Raw genomic sequence first — 24,418 nt, 5'->3', positions numbered from 1 at the left:
AAATTTCGAGCACCCTTCTCTTATTTTCTGTCCGCTTCGGCTGTGGAGAGAAATGCCTTGAAAACAGAGGTCAAGAGAGAGCCTTTAATTGGAGACATTACATAACATATGATTAATCTAGAGCATCAGCAAAATTTGCAGTGCAATGATTTTGTGACGGGAGATGATTGATAATTTGGAGGGGGCTATGTAGAAAATTCTCAAAACATGCTTGAATTGAATCATTTGGCATGTTGAGCCTCTCCATTAAGCCTGCATTTGGAAACAAATGTTAAATTCCAAAATCCATGGCTGCTCCCAGTCTCAGTGCATTCTCTTCTGGAGGGGGGTGGGAGGAGAGAAAACTCACAGGGAAGGGCAGCAAGGCAGAGGGTGAACAGGGAGAGGGGTGCTAGCCATGCCGGGCCCCTTAATCCTAATTTGTAAGGGTAGGCATGAGTTTAAAGTGGCAGCTTCATCTTGCTCTCAGCAGGTCTTTGCTCTATGTCTCTGTGTGTGTGTTATGTGCTTTCAAGTCGATTACGACTTTTGGTGACCCTATGAATCAGCAACTTCCAATAGCATCTGTTGTAAACCACCCTGTTCAGATCTTGTAAATTCAGGTCTGTGGCTTCCTTTATGGAATCAATCCATCTCTTGTTTGGTCTTTCTCTTTTTCTACTCCCTGCTGTTTTTCCCAGCATTATGGTCTTTTCTAGTGAATCATGTCTTCTCATGATATGACCAAAGTGTGATAACCTCAGTTTCATCATTTTAGCTCCTAGGGATAGTTCTGGTTTAATTTGTTCTAACACCCAATTATTTGTCTTTTTCATGGTCCATGGTATCTGCAAAGCTCTCCTCCAACACCACATTTCAAATGAGTTGATTTTTCTCTTATCCGTTTTTTTACTGTCCAACTTTCACATGTTGGAAGTGGGGCAAGAGCAACTCCTATATTGTTCTTTTATTTGCGCTCCGGAAGGAAGATAGAGCTAGGGTCCTCCAGATGGATAGGCTTTGTTTACCTTTTACCTGTGATGTTCTGACTGACTTCCTTCTGTCGCTAGACTGTGAGACTCCCTTTGTCTCTGCTCTCTCTCCGAGCATGGGGCTGACTCCTACACCTGGGAGTTATGCCTCCAACTTAGCTAGTTACTTAGAACTAGGTTTGCCATTTCTATCTACAATGTATTTCTATAAATAAAGTAGCTTTTTCTTATTTTACTAAGTCTCCAGTCTCAGTGATGCTTATGCAGGTTTTAAACGAAATTAAGCAACACAATTACACACAGCGCAACATCACATCCATACATAGAGATTGGGAATACCATGGTCTGAATGATCCTGACTTTAGTGTTCAGTGATACATCTTTGCATTTGAGCACCTTTTCTAGTTCTCTCATAGCTGCCCTCCCTAGCCTTCTTCTGATTTCTTGACTATTGTCTCCATTTTGGTTAATGATTGCACCAAGGTATTGATAAGCATTGACAAGTTCAATGTCCTCATTGTCAACTTTAAAGTTACATAAATCTTCTGTTGTCATTACTTTAGTCTTCTTGACATTCAACTGTAGTCTTGCTTTTGTGATTTCTTCTTTAACTTTCAACAGCATTTGTTTCAAATCATTACTGGTTTCTGCTAGTAGTATGGTATTGTCTGCATATATTATATTATTAATATTTCTCCCTCCAATTTTCACACCATCTTGGTCCAATCCTGCTTTCCGTTGATATGTTCTGCATATAGTTTAAACAAATAAGGTGATAAAATACACCCGTCTCACACCCTTTCCGATAGGGAACCAATCGTTTTCTCCATATTCTGTCCTTGCAGTAGCCTCTTGTCCAGAGTACAGGTTGTGCATCAGGACAATCAGATGCTGTGGAACTTCTGTGTCTTCTGCTTAACCATCTGATAAGGCCTAGGACGCCAGTTCCAAAGAGTCCACAGCTGGTGCTTTGGATTGAATTGGGTTCCAGCAGCGCTTGGCCAGCAGATGCAACCGGAGCGAACATTGCTCTAAGAATCTTGGGTGTGCTGCTGTACAATGGCAAAGCTCTGAGTGGTAACAGTTCTTCCAGCTCTATCAATGGCTACAAGCCACAATGGCTATGCACTATCTCCACTGTTGAAGGCAGCATGCCAATGGACATCAGTTGCTGGGAATCACAGGTGGGGGAGAGGGTTGTTGCACTCAGGCCCTGCTTGTGGGCTTCCCATAGGCATCTGGTAGGCCATTGTGAGAAAAGGATGGTGGATCAGATGGGCCACTGGCCTGATCCAGCAGTCAGGCTCTTCTTATGTTCTCTCTGGAAATTCCTTCAGGCCTTTTCCTGCCCTGATGCTGGAGATCTATTAACTGGAGATGCCAGGATGGAACTTTTGCTCTCCATCACTGAGTTATGGGGCCCTCACCTATGCTCTTGAGATGGCTTGTGCCCGTGTTCTTTAAGCCTACCAGGACTATTAATGTAGCGAGACTGATACTGGCAGAATGTGTATGGGTGTGGGGAGAAGGCATGAGGCATAGAAGGCTTCCATTTCTTCATTTCCCATCCCAAATCATTGTTACCTGTGCAAATCCTAAGAAGAAGAGCTGATGGCTAGTGAGGTCCACGGAGGGCAGGTGCTTCTCCTCCCCATTCTTTTTCAGCCAGACTTTATAAGCCTGCAAAGAACCAAGAGCAGAGTTTGTTGACCCAAGTTCAACAGGGCCCATACCTCCCCCTCGCCTCAAGGTAACTGGGAACAGAGACGTTGCAGGGGCACCAGCTCAAGATCTACTAGGCCTCTTCCCCTGGCCTGCCTCTTTGGAAGGTGATGTACAAAGCCCCTCCCCCCCATGTTACTCACATTGTAGGCTGCCTTCAGTCCCCCGTTGTCAGCAATGTTCTCGCCCAAGGTCTGCTTGCCATTGACATGTTCCCCATTGACGAGGTACTTGCTGTACTGTTCCACCATGCATGCCGTTCGGTTCTGGAAAGCCTCCAGCGATGAGTTCTGCCACCAGGGACGCAGGTTCCCTTCTTTGTCATACTCGCGGCCTGGAATACAATCGCCTTGCTGGACCAGACTGAAGGTTTGTCTGGTACAGCACTGGGTGCCTCCAACATCAGGCAGTAGATAGCCCCAGACAATGGCAGCTGGTGGCTCCATGTCAGTGGGGCAGTGGAATCAGCACCTTGGATAACTCCTTGACAGTTCAGACTAAAACCCAGAGAGGATTCCACTGCCCTACTGACATGGAGCCGCCTGTCTCCACTGTCCCGAAGAACCTCACAGGAGGTGTTTAATGCAAACAATCATTCTCTCTTCTTTGTTTCTAATCAGATGCTTACTGGGTCCAGGCATGGAGTAACCAAAGAGCAAAGGACCGTTAACAAGTGGCCTTATTCTGGGTCCATCTCACTCAGTAGTGTGAATTCTGATTGGCAATGGACCTCCAATAAAAGGCCAATCCTTTATTGTACAAATCTGGTAATGGAGATTCTTTAAGCCCTATGAGGAGAGATTGAACAAACTGGGCATGTTCAGCCTTGAAAAGAGAAGATTGAGGAGAGATATGCTAGCACTCTTCAAGTATTTGACAGATTGCCACACAGAGGGCCAGGATCTCTTCTTGATCGTGCCAGGATGCAGGACATGGAATAATGGGCTCAAGTTACACAAAGCCAGATTTCGGCTGAACATCAGGAAAACTTCCTATTAGAGCCGTATGACTATGGAACCAATTCCCTAGGGAAGTGGTGGGCAACACTCCGTGCTTTTTTCTGTGTTGAAAATGTGGAATGCACACAGTCGTGCACTGTGGGTCCTTGGTAACTGTCCCCAGCTGTACCTCTGAATAGCTGCTTCTTATTCATCCCACCATACATTGGGGATCGCTCCATCATACATGAGCGATCCTGTCCAATCAGGAAAGGCCCATGGCTGAGTGGCAGGGCATCTCCCTTGCATGCAACCCCGGTTCAATCCCCAGCATCTCCAGGTAAGGGTGGGAGATAACCCTGCTAGAAACCCTGGGCAGCTACTGCCAGTCAGTGTAGATAGTACTGAGCGAGAAGGATTAATGGTCTGACTCAGCACAAGGCAGCTCCCTGTGATTACCACCCTCCTTCCCTCCCAGCAAGCCACAGCTATCCTTTGCATCCTACACTGTCTGTAGTTGTTGGGCCCTGCAATGTTAAATACGATGGGTTGCCCAGACAATGCTAAGAGGGATGGATTGCTCTGGACAAAGAGTTGCCCAGCTTCAAAGAAAAGGGGGGGATGGGATTTGGTCCCAAAGCAGCCTTAAGCAGCAGTGAGATTAAGAGAAGAATGGGGGCGGGGGGGGTGGAGGAGCGGAAGAACTTCCTAGCTGCCAGCTGTGTGACCCACTCATGCAGAGGAAATGGATTCTCACCAAGCAGATGGTGCAGGAGCAAAAGCAGCACAAAGAAGCCAGGTTAGATGACTGGAGGTGTCACCTGGGGAGACAGGAGGGCAAACTGGTTGGGAAGCAAGTGCCCAGTGGGGAGAGAGGAGAGGGTAACTTGATGGCAATGGTAAAATGGAAGCTGCCATAGAGATGGGGCAAGGCGGTGCACGGGGGAGCAGGGGGAATGAGCTAACAGGGCCAAAGAGAGACATGGCGGCAGTCTTTTGGATGGGGCCGGCTCAAGCATATACAGGGAAACCTGTGGCTCTCCAGATGTTGTTGGACTCCATCTCCCATCAGCCCCAGACAGCATGGCCAACAGGGATGATGAGAGCTGGGGAGCCCAACAACATTATGAGAGCTGCATGTTCCCCACTTGTGATATAAGCAGCAGGGTAGGCAGATGGCAAGAGAGGCATATATGATGTTGTGTGCCACAGAAGCAGCAGCAGTTCAACTCTTGTGCTGCTCTGGTCACGGCTGATTTGCCAAAGACACTGCCTCCCAGAATCCTTTGCAACATAAAGATGACCTGTTCTGCCTAGGGTGACAAAAGCCTTGAGCTGCTCCTGGGGAAAATAATTTGGGTAAGACACGAGAAAGTTCCATGGGACGGAGCCAGAACAAGTCGAAAAGAGCAAAGGAGAGCTTGAAAGCTGTGCAAGAAATGTAACAGCGAGGCTCTTCCCCACTAGCTTTGTTGTGATTTGTTAGGGATCTCAAGGCCCATGAAAGATGATGCCAACAGGTGGCCCTTCTCGTAGGAAGAGAGACAGAGCATGCGTGCAAGATGCAAGAAGCCACAGGCATTGGTCCAGCGGGCCAAGCAGCTTGCTCCTACCTTGGTCATCGAAAGCATGGGTGAGCTCGTGTCCCATCACTACGCCAATGCCTCCAAAGTTGAGGGCCCTCAAAGGGAGAAGCCAAGAGAAAGCAATAGGTTATGACACTAGTAGGCCACCTCTGGTGCTACTGTAGATAGGCAAGGCAAGCACATGTTTTTTAAAGCTCAAGGTATCACACATGAACCAAGGAAGACCAAAGTGCAGCGTCACTGCCTGGAGAAGGGTCTTCTTGGGTAATCCTCTGAGGTCTTCTCTGAATGTAGGCAACTCTCTATATCGCTCATCAATCACAGCTGCCTGAGACGTCACCCATTGGCTAAAAACACTAAAAGGCAGGAGCAGGCTCAGGTCTCACAAAACACTTGCTTCACATAGTGCCTGTACATTTTGCTTTAAAACGTTCATCTTACAAGGGCTAGAGACTTACTTTATTATCATTATCATCATCATCATCATCATCAATAACAATAATAGGGATGGAGGAGAAATTCAATTCAGTTTGCATTTAAAGCCAAATCTATGAAATTTGCATTTTCCTAAACTAGATCAGAACTGACACACAGGCATGCTTTCCCGAATTTTGCAGTGTAGTTCTCCAACCAAACAATATTTACAAAAATGGGTGTATTAGGGGGAAATGTGCACAAAAATGAATATATTGGTGAATATACCATGCAAAATGCATTACATTCAGAGAAATTGCAAAAATGCATACGTTGTTCAAAACTTCATATAAAAATGTGTTTATATAAATTGCTGCAGAAACTGACCGATCCTTCCAGCCCTAGCTCAAATATACTCTGAGCCAATACAGTCTGCCCCAGTGAGGGCCTTCTGCAAGCAAAGGCTTAGTGCCACACAAAACATGATGATCAACATCCTCTTAGAAAGAATGCCCAGTTTTTATTTTATGTAATAACAGGCACAGTGGTGCCCACCCCCAAGTGTGAGGGGAGGTTTAACCCTTTCCTTTCCAGCTGTGACCCTAACAAAAATTGCATGTACACACCGCTCTGCTATTTGTGTTGGAAAAGGGCCCACTGGCCCTTACAAGGCCTTGGCTACTAGAGGGTCTACTAAGAGGCTTGCAGGGGCACTTTCCCAAGGCAGTTAATTATGCACTCCATGCTCACTCACACATGCATGCATGTTGCTTACAGCGTCCACATGACATTGCCCTCGTCAAAAGGTCTCCCATATTCCCCCTCCCCCAAGTTTAATCTAGATTTATTGTCTCTGTGTTTTGTTTTTACTTATCGGACTTTCAGCAGTAACAGTAAATCCAGATTAAAAGGGAAAATAAGACGGGGCGGCATTTGCATAAGGGTGGCGTTGTGTGGTTGCTGCGCAAAACTTGCATGCACGAGCAGCACTGAGTCTGCAGTAACAGCTGTATAGAAGCACCCCGCGTTTGCCATCTACACATCCAAAGTCACCAGGTTCCCACCTTCATACAGATTTGATTCCCCTTTGTGCCTCCCCGCTGCAACCTAGGCAGCTTGAGATGTGAGTTCAAGTTTAAGCATGCCCAGCGCATGCCAGCACACTCCTCTCTTTTGCAAGCCTTTTCTTCCCCACCAAACAATCAAAGCGCCCTGACGCACTTGGGGTGGTTGTGAGCGTAGAAGGGAGCCTGTAGGATCCCTGCAGGAAAGACGATGCCGTTTTTGGTAGGCAGGTAGTAAGCATTAACTGTCTGAGGGGTCATGTTCCACCTAGAGAAGGATAAAAAACATTAGAAAGTTTGCAGGAGGCACTCTGCGCATAGCCATGGCTATAAAAAGAAAAAGGCTCACAGGGCTGCCCAGGCTGGAAGACCCTGAAGCACCCTTCCCCAACCTGGATACCTCCCACATGCTTTTGGACTACCATTCTCATCAGGCCCAACCAGCATGGCCGGGCTGCCCTAGAGAATGAGATTTAGAGCCGATTGAACCGGCAGAAATAACACAATACTGTAGTGGAGCTTTTTCTAGCCTGTACCACCTCAAACAGCTTGTCTGTATGCTCCACCCACCCATGAGGAGGAGAAAATCTCCCTTCATATGAAAAGCTTGCATGACAAGAAGATGTTTAGCTTAGGCTTCTCTCCCTGGGATGCTCACTTTCCACATGCAAGGAGGGTTTGTTTTCACATGGGAAAGCATTCCATCATGCAATCCACCATCTTCAGTTTGAGGTGATACAATTTTTAAAAAAGTTGTTTTATTTTCTGTGCATTTGTAGTTCCTGGAAGTCCTGGCATCCCATCATGCTCATTGACACCCCCCCCCCGCCATCCTCTGTCAAAAGTAAAAACATACTCTTAAAGTAAAATCAAAATAAAGTCACATTCTTCTATTTGTATTTATTCAGATCTAATTCCTAGGCTGCAATCCTAGCCTTGCTTGCTTCCTTTATTTATTTATTTATATCCTGTCTTTCCTCCTAGTAGGAGTCCAGGGTGGCAAACAAAAACACTAAAAACACTCTAAAACATCATAAAACCAGAATTTAAAATATATTAAAACGAAACATCTTTGAAAACATGTTAAAATAAAACTTCTTTAAAAACATGTTAAAACAAAACATCTTTAAAAACATCTCTTTAAAAAAAAAAGCTTTAAAAACATCTTTAAAAACAATTCCAACACAGACGCAGACTGGGATAAGGTCTCTGCTTAAATGGCTTGTTGAAAGAGGAAAGTCTTCAATAGGCGCCAAAAAGATAACAGAGGTGGCACCTGTCTAATATTTAAGGGGAGGGAAGCGTATTAAGAAGCAAGTCTCAATGTATTAAATAGGGCTTACTCCCAGATAAATAGGGTTAGGATTGCAGCCTCAGGGCAGATCCACACTGCACCTTTAAAGCATATCCTATGCTCATTTAAATCACATGACTTCCCCCCAAAAATCCTGGGAACTGTGGTTAGCCCCTTCAGCTACAAATTCCCAGCACCCTTAACAAACTACTCTTCCCATGATGCTTTGGTAAAAGTTGCATGCTTTAAAAGTAGGGTTGCCAGGTTCATGGCCTGAGACTGATCCAGGCCCAGCCTCCAAGAGGTCTTCTGTATCTTTAAAAGTTGTGCAGGGGGAAGGGAGAATTCCACCTTGTGGTTTTTCCCATTACAGCGTTGCAAGAACATCTGCACTTGGCTGACTTTCTCTTCTCCTAAAGATACAGGATCACTCTCAGGCCCTGAGCCTGGCAACTCTACTGCCTACCTCCCCATCTGCTGTCTCTCAATGAATTTTTGTTTATCTGTTTTATTTTTATTTATGCAACCAAATTAGCATATCATTTGACTGGAAGAAATATTTTTTAAAAGACTGCCAATTTTTTAAAATCAATAACATATTAAAATTTATCAATAAAATATTAAAATTCTCAGTGGGAAGTTGGCAAATGTGTGGAGAGAATCCTTACTGGTCCCGGTTAGGGGGTTTCCTCAGCTGGTCTGCCATGAACCTGGCAGAGAAATTGTAGAAGTTCAACATGTTCTGAAAGAAGGAGTCTTCCGAGACCTCATACTAGAGAGAGAAGCATAAAAGAGAAGAGCAGGGGGTGAGAGGCAAAATTCTGCAGCCATGCGATGGGGAAAATGCCATCACTCAGAATAGGGCACCTGCAGGAGGCGCCGGGAACAATCCCTGGCACTTCCCGTTAAAAGGATCTTTGGTGATGGGAAAGATGCAGAACGGAGTGGATGGTGGGGAGGCTTCATGGGGAGGGGAAAAAATTCAGCCCAAGGGCCACATTCTCTTGTGAGCATCCCTCCAGGGGCTTTAGACTTGCGCTGGGTGGGGCCAGGGCAAAAGCAGGCAAAGCTAGGGATGGGACTGTACTCTCTCTCTCTCTCTCTCTCTCTCTCTCTCTCTCTCTCCATCCTCCCCTCTGGGCATTATCACAATTCAAAGGCAGGAAAAAGCACTCGAGGAGGGCACAGAGTAGGCCTGGGGTGCTCCAGAACCCCCATTTCTTTTACATTGCTTACTTTTTCATGATCTACACAGTCAAAAGTTTTGCTGTAATCTATAAAGCACAGGGTGATTTCCTTCTGAAATTCCTTGGTCCATTCCACTATCCAACATATGTCCGTGATATGATCTGTGGTGTCTCTTTCCTTTCTAAATCCAACTTGGACATCTGGCATTTCTCGCTCCATATACGGTAAAAGCCTTTGTTGTAGAATCTTGAGCGTTACTTTACTTGCACGGGATATTAAGTTTAAAGAATGATGCATCAAGCAAGGAATATCCCACTCTTTCCAATGTATTTCCTTATCACAAAAAGTTCAGTCTTTTGGGAAGGGAGTTTGTTCTGCAAGAGCTCCAAACTGGCTTTAACTGCAAAGCCTGAATTTTCTGGTTTGTGGTTGAAGCCCATCCAAAAATAGCAACAGTCTGGAAACACCCTGACAAGAGGGGAATGGACAGGCCCCTCTCAATTCCTTCATATCTACATACTGACCTCTGTCCACATCCCTCCCCACCTCTGCCAGAAGGCTCATACCCCATCATAGACGTCGTCCAACTCCTTATCATCGAGGATGAACTCTGGGAAGCCAATCATGTCATAAATGGAGTCAGCCTGTGGAGAGAGAAAAGAGTGACACCCAAGATTTACAGCTTGCAAGATGGCAATAAAGCAAGGGGGGGCAGGATAGGTATGTGTGTGTGTGTGTGTGTGTGTGTAGGAACCGACTTTCTAGTAGGCCACAGGCAGCCAGCTGGTAAAATTTGCAGGTGCTACATCCTGATGTCTGGCAAACATGGAGAAGAGAGAAAAAAGGGGGGAGAACCCCAAAATGCTAGAAAAATGTTTTATTTATAATCCAAGCCCAACGCGTTTCGGCCTGTGTGTATTTAGGCCTTCGTCAGGGGCTGTAAATAAAATAGCAGGGACATATTAAACGTACAGAATGAAATTATACATATTAAATCTGTCTATAAAATATCTTTTCACTTACAACAACAGCTGGTGTGAAGTATCTTTCCTTGAGCAAAGCTGCTTTCATTAATGCAACCACCACAGAGAAGAATACACAAAGCGTATTCATATATATACTTTCCCAGTGATCATGATACCGGTGGAACCACTGTGTACACACAGGCTGAAATGCGTCAGCCTTGGATTATAAATAAAACATTTTTCTAGCATTTTGGGGTTCCCCCCTTCTTTTTCTCTTCTTTGGTTTTAGATGCTAGCCACTTTTAGCTGTTGGCAAACATGGAACCTTCCTGTTCAGAGGAAGTATACCTCTGAATACCAGGTGCAGAGGAGAAACAACCAGGGAGGGCTGGTGTCTTCATGCCTTGCTTGGAAACTCCTCACAGGCACCTGGCTAACCGCTTTTGGCAAAGGGGAGCTATACTAGGTCAAAGGTAGGGAATGTGTGTAGCCTTCTAGATATTGTTGGGACCTCAGCTCCTATCATCCCACACCATTGGCCATACTGGCTGGGGATGATGGGAATTGGAGTCCAACAACATCTGGAAGGCCACACAACCTCCCCATCCCAGGTCTAAGTGGAACTTTGGTCTGATCCTGCAGGACTCTTAGCTAAACACCACAAAATAATTCATTTGAATACCTGTTCAGACAGTTGGATGGCATATATCAGTATGTGTAAATTAATTGATGCTTATTATATTGTAAATGTGAGCTGATTTCCCGCCCTGTTTCTGTTTCCCCTCCCCCCATCCTTATTTCACATCTTGGTATTTTCATTTGGCAAGTTGCCATGGAAGTATGATTGGAGACCATAAGGAAAACTCTACTGGAGGTGACTATAGTCTTTGTGTGTTTTTTTAAATGCACATTCTGTATGCGTTTTCATAAAATAGCTCCACAACCATAAGGACTAGTAACTTTTTACATACAAAAAATTGAAATCATGAGTCTCAGGGATTCAAAGTCTGTAGCAAATAAATATCTGGGGCACCTTCTCTTTAGCAGCTTGTCTAGTCTTCTCATCCATCCAGTCAAGTTGGTCCAGCGATTCCTCAAAAGCTGTGCGTATCTCAGCGATCATGTCCTCAGCCTGAAGGAAAGGGCGCAAGAAATGTCAGGGCATCAGAATCTTCTTCCCCCCTCACTCCTCATCTCATGCCCAGTATGTCATCACCAGTGTGGTAATGTCATTCCTCCATGTTAAAACACCCCCAAATGTTTTGCACCTCAATAAGTTATAAAGTCCATTATCCCATCCTCTATATACCCAACAAATCACTGCAGTCTGCAGAAGAGGGTCTCCTGCTGCATGTACCGTATAGGACAAGAGAACCAGCCTGACAGATAGGGATGCCCGTATGATTGTTAATGACAATTAAATTAATTGAGTTGTTTTTACAATCAGGTATGCTGTTGGTTTCAGGTGTTTTATTATTATGTAGTCTTTTCTTTCATAACATCTAATATTATGTTCTGTATTTGACATCAGTTGACTGTAAATAAAGATTTGATAGGGATGCACAGAAGACAGTTTGTCGACATGTCTGAGGATACTCACAATCTCCTTGCTGTGCCGGTCAAAGGTGGCTTTTACGAACAAAGCTCCAAGGGCAAAGCCCAAAGTGTCATCAGTGTTGGAGATGCAGGTTTGCCAGCGGGGGGTGCAGGACTCCATGGAAAATAGAGAGAAAGATACGTAACTGGGGGAGCCAGTGTGGTGGACTTGTTAAAGCGCTTGGGCTAGAATCTGTGAGACCAGGGTTCAAGTCCTCACTCAGCCACGAAGCACACTGGGCCAGTCGCTGTCTCTCAGCCAACATGACCTCAGAGGGTTGTTGTGAGGATAAAATGGGGAGGAGAGAGCCATGTATGCCACCCTGAGCTCCTCAGAGGACAAGTAGGATATGAATGTAGCAGCAGTAGTAGCAGCAGCAGTAGTAGTAGTAAGAAGAAGAAGAAGAAGAAGAAGAGCTGGGCATATGTTTTCCTGAAGACACTGGTTGGCTGGGGATCCCCTTCAACTAATAACACCCCCCCAAAAAAAAAACCCAGATTGATGGACCCAGGACAGGTGAACTGTAGCTAGCAACCAGGAGGCCTCATGTACTGAGGGCTTCACAGTCTGCCAAGAAAGGGCTACTTTAAACAGAGCCCAAAAGAAGGATTCTCCATTCTATTCCCCACAAGCAGCTACCGACCTTCTTGGTCCCATACAGGGTCTCCAAAAGCTTCTCCTGGGCTGCCTCAAATCGCTGATCCAGGGTTGAAGCTGTCTTCTGAACCAGGTTCCAGATCATGTAATTGTTCAGGATGCTACAAAAGAAAGAAGGCCCTTGTTGAAACCGGCAACTCTGTGGCCAAGGGAGAGCGGTGCTCCCTGCCTTCTGCAAAACTCACATACTCTCCCAAATCTTAATTATGCACAGGTGTATGTTCAGATTCTACTTTGACTGCACATCAGTGCGCCTCGAACCCAAGCATACCATGCTGAAGATTGGTTGCATCCCAAAAGACTCCAGTGAGGGTGATAACTGGGCTGGCAGTGGGTCCTTCCAGACTGTCATTATTTTTAGGAGGGATTTTATCACATCCCAGGAAATTTGGGTTGTGCAGTCATAGCTGATTGGGGGCTCTTGTGCAAAAAAAGAGTGCTTCCCCCAAAGATTGGAGTTTTTGTGATAAAGAAAGGGATGAGGAAATGCACTGGACAGTGTGGGATAGAAACTGTTTTGATGCCATGCCATCTAGCCTCCTCACAAACAAATAAAAATGATTGTTCATTAAGTAGCAAATGTTGTCTAATCTCCCTGCAAACAAATCAGGGTGAGTGTGCTCAATAAAAAAGGTTGTCTAGAAGCATCCAGTGTAGTCTCTGACGTGACCGGCTTGCACAAGGGGTATGTGGGGAAGGGTAGGGGAAGAGGGCAGGAGACAAAATAATTATGCCTCCTGTACTTTGTGCAATTGGCATAAGGTTTGCGAAGGGATCGTCACCTGCATGGGGGAGATGGTTAAGAAAAAGGAAGCTAAATCTGCTTGCATATCTCCCCTCCACTGCAAACACACTGCAAACTCCTTTTTGAATCACTGTTCCCACATGAAGCAGTAACACATACAAGCACTCAGAGTAGAATGAAATGGAGTGTGCATGCGGGTTCAGAAGGACAGGTTTGCTGTGAGATTAGGGCAGACTGCTGTGCAGAGCCCTGAAAAGCCCTTGCATGGTGCATTTGTGGACATGTGGTCTAAACAACCGTGATGACTAATGTCCCATAAGCTGGAACCCTTGCCTACAACCTAATTTGGCTTCTGAGGCTTCATTAGAAAATGCTCCATTTCAAATCCACAGGACTGCATGTTTTGCCACATTTAAATAAGGGTTGTTGTGTCAGAGGCACAAGAGGTTGTTTTAATAAGGCTTATTTACAAAACCAAACAAACCAAGGATGGGGAATCCAGATGTTAGCAGACTAGAACTTCCATCATCCCTGACCACCGGCCATGCTGCTTGGGGCTGATGGGAGTTCAGCCACGCCCGGAGGGCCACAGGTTCCCCATCCTTGACTTACAAACACTACTGCACAGCTTGGAAACCTTATCTAGGCTCCGGCAGCAATCCCTCACTTCCTGTCTTCTCAGATGAAACCTTCTTCAACCTGAGGGCCACATTCCTTTCTGGGAACCAAATGCCAGTGATGGGCAGGGCCAGAGGTGGAAGTGTCTTTGTACAGTTGTCTAGTTTCTTCACACTTACACACTGCTCTGTCTTCCACCCAAGTGAGCAAGAAGCATTATTAGAGTTCAACGGCATTCCAGCCAGGGAAAAGGGGGCAGAGTCGGGCTAATGAAGGACAGAGTGGCTCAGGAGGGAGTGTCACCTTGGCAAGAGTCCTGAGGGCCAGACAGAGAGGATTGGAGGGCCGCATTTGGCCTGTGAGCTTGAGGGTCCCCTTCCCTGTCCTACCACATAACTCTACCAAACCTGACAGTCTTAACTGGAGGCTCCAAATCCCATAACCATCTGAGGTCAGGAGGGTGGGTGACCAGAGAGAGGGTCTTTGGAATGCTCTCTGAAAGAAGTGTTCCTGGAATCTACTCTGGTGTCTTTTTGGCACCAGGCAAAAAGGCTTTTAAAAAGAAAGGAAGTGCTGAACAGCTGGTTTTACTTGCTGTTTTATGGTCCCACCTAGTTTATTGAATGGAGGTTGCTGTTTTTTGTCTTTTGGATTTTCCAACAGAATTCTTTTGTGGTGTTTTGTTCTTTTAAACTGTATGCTCCCTTGGGAGCTTGTGCTTCACACAGCTCCTCATACATTTCTAAATAAACCACACAGCACCACAATATTCACAACCCACTATTACAGGTAAGAGTAGATCTGAGACAACACTGCTGACGCCAAGATGCAAAAGAGCAGATGCTGTCCAGGCCTTCCGGATGTGGAAACACACATGCAGCCACGCCCATCATCACTCCCCTGCTGCACCCCCCCTTTGCTGGTACCTTTGGTCAGTGTTTTTGATGAGTTGGGACACTTGTTGCAAATACTCCTTGCCATAAACCACCACAGGCTCAGCATCAGTTAGCTCTAGTGGCGAGAGGAAGTAGGAGATGAAGTCCAGCCAGTCAATGGCTGGGGCAAGAACCTGTAGAAGGCAAGAATAGTCTAAAAGCTTAATTTGTTTTTGGGAGGGAGGGAGAGAGAGAGAGAGACCGATGAAACTGCCTGGTAGCCATGCCCTCTAACTAGGGTCGCCAGGTTCCTGGCCTGAGACTGATCCTGTATCTTTAGGAGAAGAGAGAGTCATCCAAGTGCAGGTGTTCTTGCAACACTGTAATGAGAAAAACCACAAGGTGGAATTCTCCCTTCCCCCTGCACAACTTTTAAAGATACAGAAGACATCTTGGTTGCCAGGCCCAGATTAGTGCAGCCTGAATTGTGCACAGAACCTAGTAGAGCCTAATCCAATGACATCTGAAACTTTATCTTATCTGTGCATCTTCAGGCTGTGACATTCACACAATACATCATGGCTTCCACCAAAGAATCCTGGGAACTGTAGTTTACCCTCTCACTGAGTTACGATTCCCAGCACCTTCAGCAAAAGACAGTTCCCTGATTCTTGGGGGAAGTCATGCACTTCAGATGTATGGTGTGTGGAAGTGACAGACTTTGCAGCTTCAATATCCGCTCCTTGCCCCGTTCCAGATTTCTTAAAATCCCATGTAACGTTCTGGAGGACTCAAAAGCTTGCTCGCTACTTGTGGCACTTTTGATTCGTTGTAATAAAGGCATGGCCCAACTTGCAAATGTGATTATTCAGGTGGTGAAAGAAATGAACTCTGCATATGCTCAGTTTCTCTAATATTTTGCCTTTCATAAGCAATGGGCTCTAGCACTAGTTTGGGGGCTGAATGCTGAGTGAAATGGTGGGCATCGCCTGTTCCCTGCCCCAGTTAACAATGCTCCCTTAATGAGGAAACCAGTGGCAGCTGGCACCCATTAGGACTGGTGGGGTGGAAGGCAGGGAGCCCAACCATAGGCACAGCCACAGCCAATGACAAGCAGAGCCAACCAATTCTGGTCTTGCCCCCATCTTCCTCCCTGCTAAGCTCTACAAGGGGCAACAGTGAGTCTAAGGAGGGAGAGGCAGACATTCAGGGCCACCCCCTAGACTGGATGTAAATAAGAAAGAGGTGGGGGCTGGCTGAGGGCAGACTGAGGTTGGTGGGGCAGTGCCCCATTTGCCCTAATGGACCAGCCTCCACTGTCACAGACCCCACCCTATAGTAGGACCAGTTCCTTTGTTCCTGGCTCCTGCCTTTTCCCAGGGACCAAATCCAGCTCCACCTGCTGTAGGCAAAGCTTCCAAGCCTGAAGTGTCATTTCACAGATCAGATTTTTACTTGTCTCCCAGTTGCCATGGTGAAGAGTTGCCTGGCAACCAATGAGTGATGATGGAAACCGGTTTTGCCATATCGCTGGGAGGTCCAAGATCAGGGATGGGGATGGGGAGGGCAGAGAGAAAACAAAGAGTAGCAGAGAAGCAGGATACAGAGCGGGAGACTGGGGAGGGAGAGAAGAGGCCAGGATGCGGAGTTACCCATCAGGAGTACAGCTGTGTCCAAGGGGTGACGGTGGTGGTGGTAGTGGTGGAATGTAACAAGCCCGCAGACTAAGGGCAGACAGGTTTGTTTTTTGGGGGGGAGTTACATGAGCAAAACAAGCCTTGGGAATGGCTCAACGTACACGTTATCCTCCTACCCCTCCCCCAATGCAACCTTTGTTCTGTCAGGTGCTTAAAGCACTGCATGAAGATTTTCTCAATAATCCTTGCAACAGTGCTGACTAGAGCTGATGGGAGTCACAGTCCAAAATATCTAGAGGGCACCAGGTTGCAGAAGACTGCCTTACAACGTGCTATCCTTGTAAGAGGGGCCATTAGTAGTAGTTTTAGAGTTTTTAAAATATTATTACTACCATCATCATCATCATCATCATCTGTTCTGACTCCAGGATTTGTTTGGGGGGTGAGGTGGGAAGGGCCTTGGGCAAGGCACACTCAGAGGACTCCCTTGACCTGGAAAAGGCGGTGTGATGAGTGTCAGCAGAATTCCCTCTTGCACTCTGACTTTCTTGATGTGGCAATGCAGAAGATGGGGTGGTGCGGCCTATTTAAGCCCCTGCTGGCTGCATCGGGGGGGTGTCTGGGAGGGTGAAGCATGTTGACCATTGAACCACACTGTCACTGAGTGTTTTTCCATCAAGTCTGAAAGTGTGGAAATCTGTAGCTAAGAGAAGTTATGTCTTTGCCCAGTCTGGGAACGGATAGCCAAGGCCGTTGTCATGGCAGCATCAAGATAGACTGGGAGAGTTCTAGCAGTTATCTGTGTTAAGCTGAGTCTTCTGTGTAATGTCTTTGAACTGAGAACTTTTCTCCTAGAGGGGGGGATCTTAAAGCCTTAAGCCATAATGTCTTAATAAAAGACTCTTAACCTGATCCAATGCATCTGAGAAGTTTCTTGAGCAACTTAACTCCAACGTAACGTATGCTGTTTCACGCAACAACGCACACACTTCAACAGGGTTATGGGCCCAGATCCACAGCGCATTACACGGGAGTAAGTTGCTGGTCTGAACGGCAGACGGAGTTCCAGAGGGCAGCTTGATTGATTGTACCAGACAGAGGTGAGCAACATGGCTGTAAACCTGTCTGGGGGAGGCTTGCCAATGGAAAGATTGACGGAAAAGAATTATGGCAGCTGGAAGCCGAGGATGCGGGCTTTGCTGATAAAAGAGGATTTATGGGACATTATAGATGGACCCCCTCCGGCGGTACTGACCGCGGCCTGGACGCGTAGAGATCAGAAGGCGCAAGCTTTTATACTTCTGGCTCTATCTGACTCTCAACTGCTACACGCGAGAGATGTTACAAACGCCAAAGAGATGTGGGACGTGTTGGAGGCCCTACATGTGCAACAGACTGCGGGATCTAGATTGTGTTTGGCACGGAAGCTTTACCAGATGCGCTTCACGGGTGAGTGCGAAATGAGTGAGCATCTCACGGAATTCAGACGTTTGTTTGCTGAGCTGACGGACCGAGGCGTCGAACACTCTGAACTTCAGAAGACCTATTTGATCCTGGCTTCACTCGATGGGACTTGGAATAATATGGTCATGGCTTTCAAAGCCATGCCTGACGGAGGTCTGAACGTTGCATTTATTGAGGAAAAGCTGACCCAGGAATGGCAGCGGAGACAAGAGGCGAAAAGTGCTGAGAAAAAGCAAAGAGCCAAGCCGAAAGAAGAAAGCAGCAGCAGACAGGAAAACAAGCAAGAACAGCAACGGCTGAAGGCTTGTTATGCCTGTGGGGCTCGTGGGCATCTCCAGAAAGACTGTGCAGTCAAGCGAAACTCCAGGGACGGAGGCTTGAAGCAGGGAAATGTGAACTTTGTTTGTAAACAGAAGTCTCAAGATTTAGCACCTGTTAACTGGATTGTTGACAGCGGGGCAAGCCATATATTAATTAAAGACAGGAGTTTGTTTTACACGTCTACAAATGAGCAGGACTTTGTTTTACTTGCGGATGGATCGCAGAAGAGCGTGGAAGCCCGAGGTCTGGTGAGATTTGACAAGTTGGGAATACTTTCAGAATGTTTGTTTGTTCCAGAATTAGCTCATAACATTTTGTCAGTCAGAAAACTGGTGAGTTGTGATTTTTCTGTATTGTTCCACAAAGACAAATGTTATGTAATGAGGGGAGATCAAGTGTGTTTGCAGGGAAGCCTTAATGATTCACAGTTTGTAATAAAGAGCAGTCAAGCAGGGTGTGCTGTGTTAAATGCTGAGGCACAGGTACATCAGGGCTGCGTCCATGAATGGCATCAAAGGCTGGGGCATGCAAACCTTGACACGATTAAGAAAACCCCAATGCATAGTGAAGACATGCGTTTAAGAGATTGTGGACAGTTAATGGATTGTGATTCTTGTCATAAAGCTAAAATGACTATTGCACCAATAAACCGGGAGGCTGAAAGAACCACAACAGCTCCCTACCAGCTAGTTCATGTTGATTTATCAGGGCCAATAAATGCTTCACGTGGAGGTGCGAAATTCTTCATGGTACTGGTGGATGATTTTTCAAGATTTTGTCATGTTTTTCTGTTAAAGCATAAAAGTGAAGCTGAGCAAAAGCTGAAACTGTTCATTAAGAGAATCGAAACTCAACATGGCACCACAGTGGGGGCTATACACTCGGACCAGGGGGGGAATTCACGAGTAAAACATTGAGTGACTTCCTTGAGAGTAAGGGAATAAAACAGAATTTTACTGCTCCATACAGCCCGTTTTCCAATGGAACTGCAGAAAGATAAAACAGGGTGCTGCAGGAGGCAATGAGAGCCATGTTAATGGATTGCAGTTTAGGGAATTCTTTCTGGGCAGAAGCAATTCTTTATGCAAATTATATTCACAACAGGGTATTACACAGTGCACTTGGAATGTCTCCTTATGAGAAAATCACTGGCAGAAAACCAAAAATACAACACATTCAAAAATTCGGGGCAAGATGCTGGATCCACATTCCACAGGGAAAAAGGAGGGGCAAGCTTGCGCCCAGAGCACTGCAAGGTTTTGTTTTGGGATTTCAGAATGCATATTTCAGAGTTTGGTGTCCAGAAACACAGCAGTTAATTCTGAGCAGAAGCATTAAAGTCTCAGAAAAACCTTGGGATCAAAGGGAAACAGTCAGTCTTACAGGGTCAGATGACACACAATCACAAACATTTAAGCCAAATCCAGACATAAAGGTGGAGGGCACACATATTCCTCTCAGAGATGTGTTAAATGAGCTCATTTGTGGGAAACGAAGATCAAAGAAACGTAAGGCTGAGGAAATGGAATCTCCTGCGCAGGCTGTGCCAAGCACAAGCACAGATGGGGGGGCAGAGAGAGCAGAAGCCCTAGTGCCATTAAGACGTTCTACAAGAGTAAACATAGGGAAACCGCCAGAAAGATATACTGTGGGGGTAATTACCAGTCCTGGAATGCATAAACTGGTGGACATGGATCCTGACACTTTGTATTTGACATGTGTACAGCCAAAGTTTGATTGAATAAAGTTTTAGCTAAATGTGCAGAGATGTTCTGAACTGTACTGAAATGTAAGCTGTATTGCAAGATGTATTGTAGAAATGTATTATTGTAATTGTTGTAATGAATTACAGACATGATGGGAAAAAGGGGGAATTGTTGACCATTGAACCACACTGTCACTGAGTGTTTTTCCATCAAGTCTGAAAGTGTGGAAATCTGTAGCTAAGAGAAGTTATGTCTTTGCCCAGTCTGGGAACGGATAGCCAAGGCCGTTGTCATGGCAGCATCAAGATAGACTGGGAGAGTTCTAGCAGTTATCTGTGTTAAGCTGAGTCTTCTGTGTAATGTCTTTGAACTGAGAACTTCTCTCCTAGAGGGGGGGATCTTAAAGCCTTAAGCCATAATGTCTTAATAAAAGACTCTTAACCTGATCTAATGCATCTGAGAAGTTTCTTGAGCAACTTAACTCCAACGTAACGTATACTGTTTCACGCAACAACGCACACACTTCAACAAAGCAGCCACTCCATGATCCACGCCAGAGTCAGGTTGCGGAGTGTGAGACTGAGATGCTGTTGGTGGGGGGGCTCTCTGCCCAGATGGATGATGTCCGACCTGCCCTAGATGGGGTTACACTCCCCCTAAAGGAGCAGGTCCGTAGTTTGGGGGTCTTATTAGATCCGCTCCTGTCACTGGAGGCTCAAGTAGCCTCGGTGGCACGGAATGCGTTCTACCAGCTTCAGCTGGTAGCCCAACTACGACCCTATCTGGAGAGGGAGAACCTTGCCACAGTTATCCATGCTCTGGTAACCTCTAGATTGGACTACTGTAATGCACTCTACGTAGGGTTACCTCTGAAGACGGTTCGGAAACTTCAGCTGGTGCAGAATGCTGCGGCCAGAGTCCTTACTGGGACTAAAAAATTTGATCATATAACACCTGTTCTGGCCCAGCTGCACTGGCTACCAATATGTTTCCGAGCCAGATTCAAAGTGTTGGTTCTTACCTATAAAGCCCTTAACGGCATCGGACCGCAATACCTGGCGGAACGCCTCTCCCGCTATGTACCTACCCGGTCACTGCGCTCGACGTCGAAGGCCCTTCTCCGTGTCCCAACGCATAAGGAGGCACGGAGAATGACAACTAGAGCTAGGGCCTTCTCGGTGGTGGCCCCCGAACTATGGAACGCCCTCCCTGATGAGATACGCCTGGCGCCTTCTCTGTTATCTTTTCGGCACCAGGTAAAGACCTACCTCTTTGCCCAGGCATTTTAAAAATTTTAAAAATTTTAAAATTGAATTTAAATTTGGAATTTTAATTATGTTTTATTGTGTACTGTATTGTATTTACATCCGCTTGTATTTTAATCTGTTTTATTATGCTGTTCACCGCCCTGGGAGCTTATTGCTATAGGGCGGTCTAGAAATGTAATAAAATAAATAAATAAATAAATAAAATAAATCCCTTACCCTAGGCTGCAAATCACACCATGCAACCCAACGCTGGCATAGATCACAGAGCTCCACCCTCCCAGCCCCAGCCTATAGATTTAGATAGGGGCCCTTCTGAGCCGCAGGGGCCGTTTCTGAAAAGGTTCAGAAGAGGGCAACCAGAATGATCAAGGGGATGGAGCGACTCCCTTACGAGGAAAGGTTGCAGCATTTGAGGCTTTTTAGTTTAGAGAAAAGACGGGTCAGAGGAGACATGATAGAAGTGTATAAAATTATGCATGGCATTGAGAAAGTGGATAGAGAAAACTTCTCCCTCTCTCATAATACTAGAACTCGTGGACATTCAAAGAAGCTGAATGTTGGAAGATTCAGGACAGACAAAAGGAAGTGCCAGAGATCTTGTGGGAGGGAGTTCCAAAGAGTGGGGGCCGCCACTGAGAATGCCCTCTCTCTAGTACCCGCCAATCTGGCTGTTTTTGTTGGTGGGATTGAGAGAAGGCCCTGTGTGGCCGATCTTGTCGGGTGGCATAATTGGTGGCGTTGAAGGCGCTCCGTGAGATAAACTGGGCCGAAACCGTGTAGGGATTTAAAGGTCAATACCAACACCTTGAATTGGGCTCGGAAAACAACTGGAAGCCAGTGTAGATCGAACAACACTGGTGTGATGTGATCCCAGCGGCGACTATTCGTAAGTAATCGAGCCGCCGCATTTTGTATAAGTTGTAATTTCCGAACCGTTTTCAAGGGTAACCCCACGTACAGCGCATTACAGTAGTCCAAACGAGAGGTGACCAGGGCGTGTACCACTTGTGGGTAGTTAAACTATGTTAACTATGTTAAAAGTTAAACTATGGAATTTGCTCCCACAAGATGCAGTAATGGCCACCAGCTGGGATGGCTTTAAAAGAAGATTAGACAAATTCATGGAGGACAGGGCTATCAATGGCTACTAGCCGTGATGGCTGTGCTCTGCCACCCTAGTCAGAGGCAGCATGCTTCTGAAAACCAGTTGCCGGAAGCCTCAGGAGGGGAGAGTGTTCTTGCACTCGGGTCCTGCTTGCGGGCTTCCCCCAGGCACCTGGTTGGCCACTGTGAGAACAGGATGCTGGACTAGATGGGCCACTGGCCTGATCCAGCATGCTCTTCTTATGTTCTTATGTTTTGGGCCCATGCCCAACTTGGCCGCCTGCTAGTGCCGGGCCTGCATGCACGACTTGTATCCACCAATTCTGTGGAACTGCCTCCCAGCTGAGATTAGACAGGCCCCCTCCTTGTTGAACTTCAGTCACCTAGTGAAGACCTTTTTATTTCAGCAGGCATTTTAAGCAGGGATGTAAGAAAACATTGATTTCTGTTCTGACCTGTGTTTGCTGCATGCAGCACTGTTTCTGTTCTGCTGCAGTTCAGCTCCTGACAAAAACTATGTTATCTCACTGCTGTGGCAGAATTTTACGTAATTAATTACATTATCATTAACTATTCCAGACCATTTGTTTCAAAGTAAATGAAACACAATGCAAATTGGGTGGGGACACACACACACACACACACATCATCATCATCATCATCATCAATGACGTATCAACTGCAGACTGAAAACGACAACAGCAGGAAATACCGATTGCATTCGCTGGATTGATTTCTGTTCCAGACTTGGGACAAATAAGCAGACTAACAATTTTCATTCCAATTTCCATCACAATTCTCCATCATTCCTATTTTTAAGACACTTTATAGTTACTTTTTAATTGATTTTGTCTCTATTGTATTTGTTAAGCTTATTGTACACCGCTTACAGCCTATTGTAGTTAAGTGGTATATAAATTGTTGAAATAAAATAAATAAAACAAAGTATTTGCCAAGCTGCAGCTCATTCATTCGTTCCTACAACAAGGCAATCCCTATGATGATACTGCCTGTGTCCATTTTCCAGATTTACACAGGAAAGAACAATGCAGATGTCATGACTATTCTACTTCTGCCCATCATTACGGCATTGACTCTCTACTTCTGCAGAGGCCTGGTTTGGGCAAAAGGTGCCACAGCAAGTTGTGCAAGTCAGCCAGTAGAGCAGCCGGTTCCTTGACTACCCCACACCACCTCCTGATGATAGATTGCTATTGGATGGCCTAGCTAAGGATGCTGGCCTCCCTCCAGTGAGGGAGAGAAACACAGGACTTAAAAAGTTTTCTGCTCACACTATTCCTGGACCACCCCTAGCTGACTCTGACACTGACCCTTGGAAAAGACAGATAGTTGAAACTGGCAGTCAGAGTAGGGTTGCCAGGTTCATGGCCTGAGACTGATCCTGTATCTTTAGGAGAAGAGACAGTCAGCCAACTGCAGGTGTTCTTGCAACTCTGTAATGGGAAAAACCACAAGGTGGAATTCTCCCTTCCCCCTGCACAACTTTTAAAGATACAGAATCAGTCTCAGGCCATGAACCTGGCAACCCTAACTCAGAGTAATTTTGCCTGGTGATGCCCTCCTGCCTTGTCTTTCTACTTAATCTGATTTTTGTTGTTGTTCCAAGAGAGCCTTTTCCTTTGGGGGCTGAGCCTAGTGTTTTTGTTTAAAAATATGAGTAGGTACTATTGCAGAGAGTGAGTAGTTTTTCCCTCTCAGCTGGTGTACATCAGGGGTGGAGAACCTATGGATCCTCCAGATGCTGTTGGACCACAACTTTCATCATCCCTGATCATTGTCCATGCTGGCTAGAGCTGATGGGAGTTAAGAGTCCAACAACTGCTATGTACATGCCATACACATAAAGCACATTTCCTCTCCCACCCCACCCCACAATAATCCTAGGAACTGTGGCTTGTTAAGGGTGTTGGGTAGGACAAACTATTATTCCCAGGATTCTTTAGAGGAAGGAGTGCTTTAAATGTATGGTGTGTACGTAGCTGACATCTGGAAGACTGCAGGTTCCTCACCTCTGGTTGTACATGCTTGCGCTGGGGATGACTCTTCCCAAGCATAGAAGCAGCAGCGGCTTCTAGAAATCCTGCATGAAGCAAGAATAATGGCTTACCTAAGGCCACTTACTGAGAGTCAGCTTTGACAAAACTTTTTGTACGCAGGTGTGTCAGAGCATGGGATACATGGGTGGCGGGTCAAACCTGAACCACACCTGCATGTATCATTATTTGCTTTCAAGCATTCAAAATGCTTTGGATGCATTATTTAT

General features: G+C 46.0%; 1 protein-coding gene across 2 annotated transcripts in view; it reads right to left on the bottom strand.

Moving 5' to 3' along the window:
• ECE2 (endothelin converting enzyme 2) overlaps positions 1-24,418 on the bottom strand; it is a 48,745-nt gene that overhangs the window by 1,991 nt on the left and 22,336 nt on the right. For both annotated transcript variants that reach the window (XM_061637469.1, XM_061637470.1), the window contains 10 exons: positions 14,686-14,828; positions 12,383-12,497; positions 11,743-11,853; positions 11,176-11,274; positions 9,744-9,821; positions 8,658-8,761; positions 6,853-6,963; positions 5,245-5,312; positions 2,837-3,027; positions 2,556-2,651 (listed from right to left, as the gene is read on the bottom strand). In XM_061637469.1, coding sequence (XP_061493453.1) covers positions 2,556-2,651; positions 2,837-3,027; positions 5,245-5,312; positions 6,853-6,963; positions 8,658-8,761; positions 9,744-9,821; positions 11,176-11,274; positions 11,743-11,853; positions 12,383-12,497; positions 14,686-14,828 — 1,116 coding nt within the window. The remainder of the gene's footprint in view (positions 1-2,555; positions 2,652-2,836; positions 3,028-5,244; positions 5,313-6,852; positions 6,964-8,657; positions 8,762-9,743; positions 9,822-11,175; positions 11,275-11,742; positions 11,854-12,382; positions 12,498-14,685; positions 14,829-24,418) is intronic.

The sequence above is a fragment of the Rhineura floridana genome, chromosome 7 (genome assembly GCF_030035675.1).
Source record: "Rhineura floridana isolate rRhiFlo1 chromosome 7, rRhiFlo1.hap2, whole genome shotgun sequence".
Taxonomy (NCBI): domain Eukaryota; kingdom Metazoa; phylum Chordata; class Lepidosauria; order Squamata; family Rhineuridae; genus Rhineura; species Rhineura floridana.
Note: the sequence above shows the minus strand (reverse complement) of the source record. Positions and strands in the feature narration are given on the sequence as shown.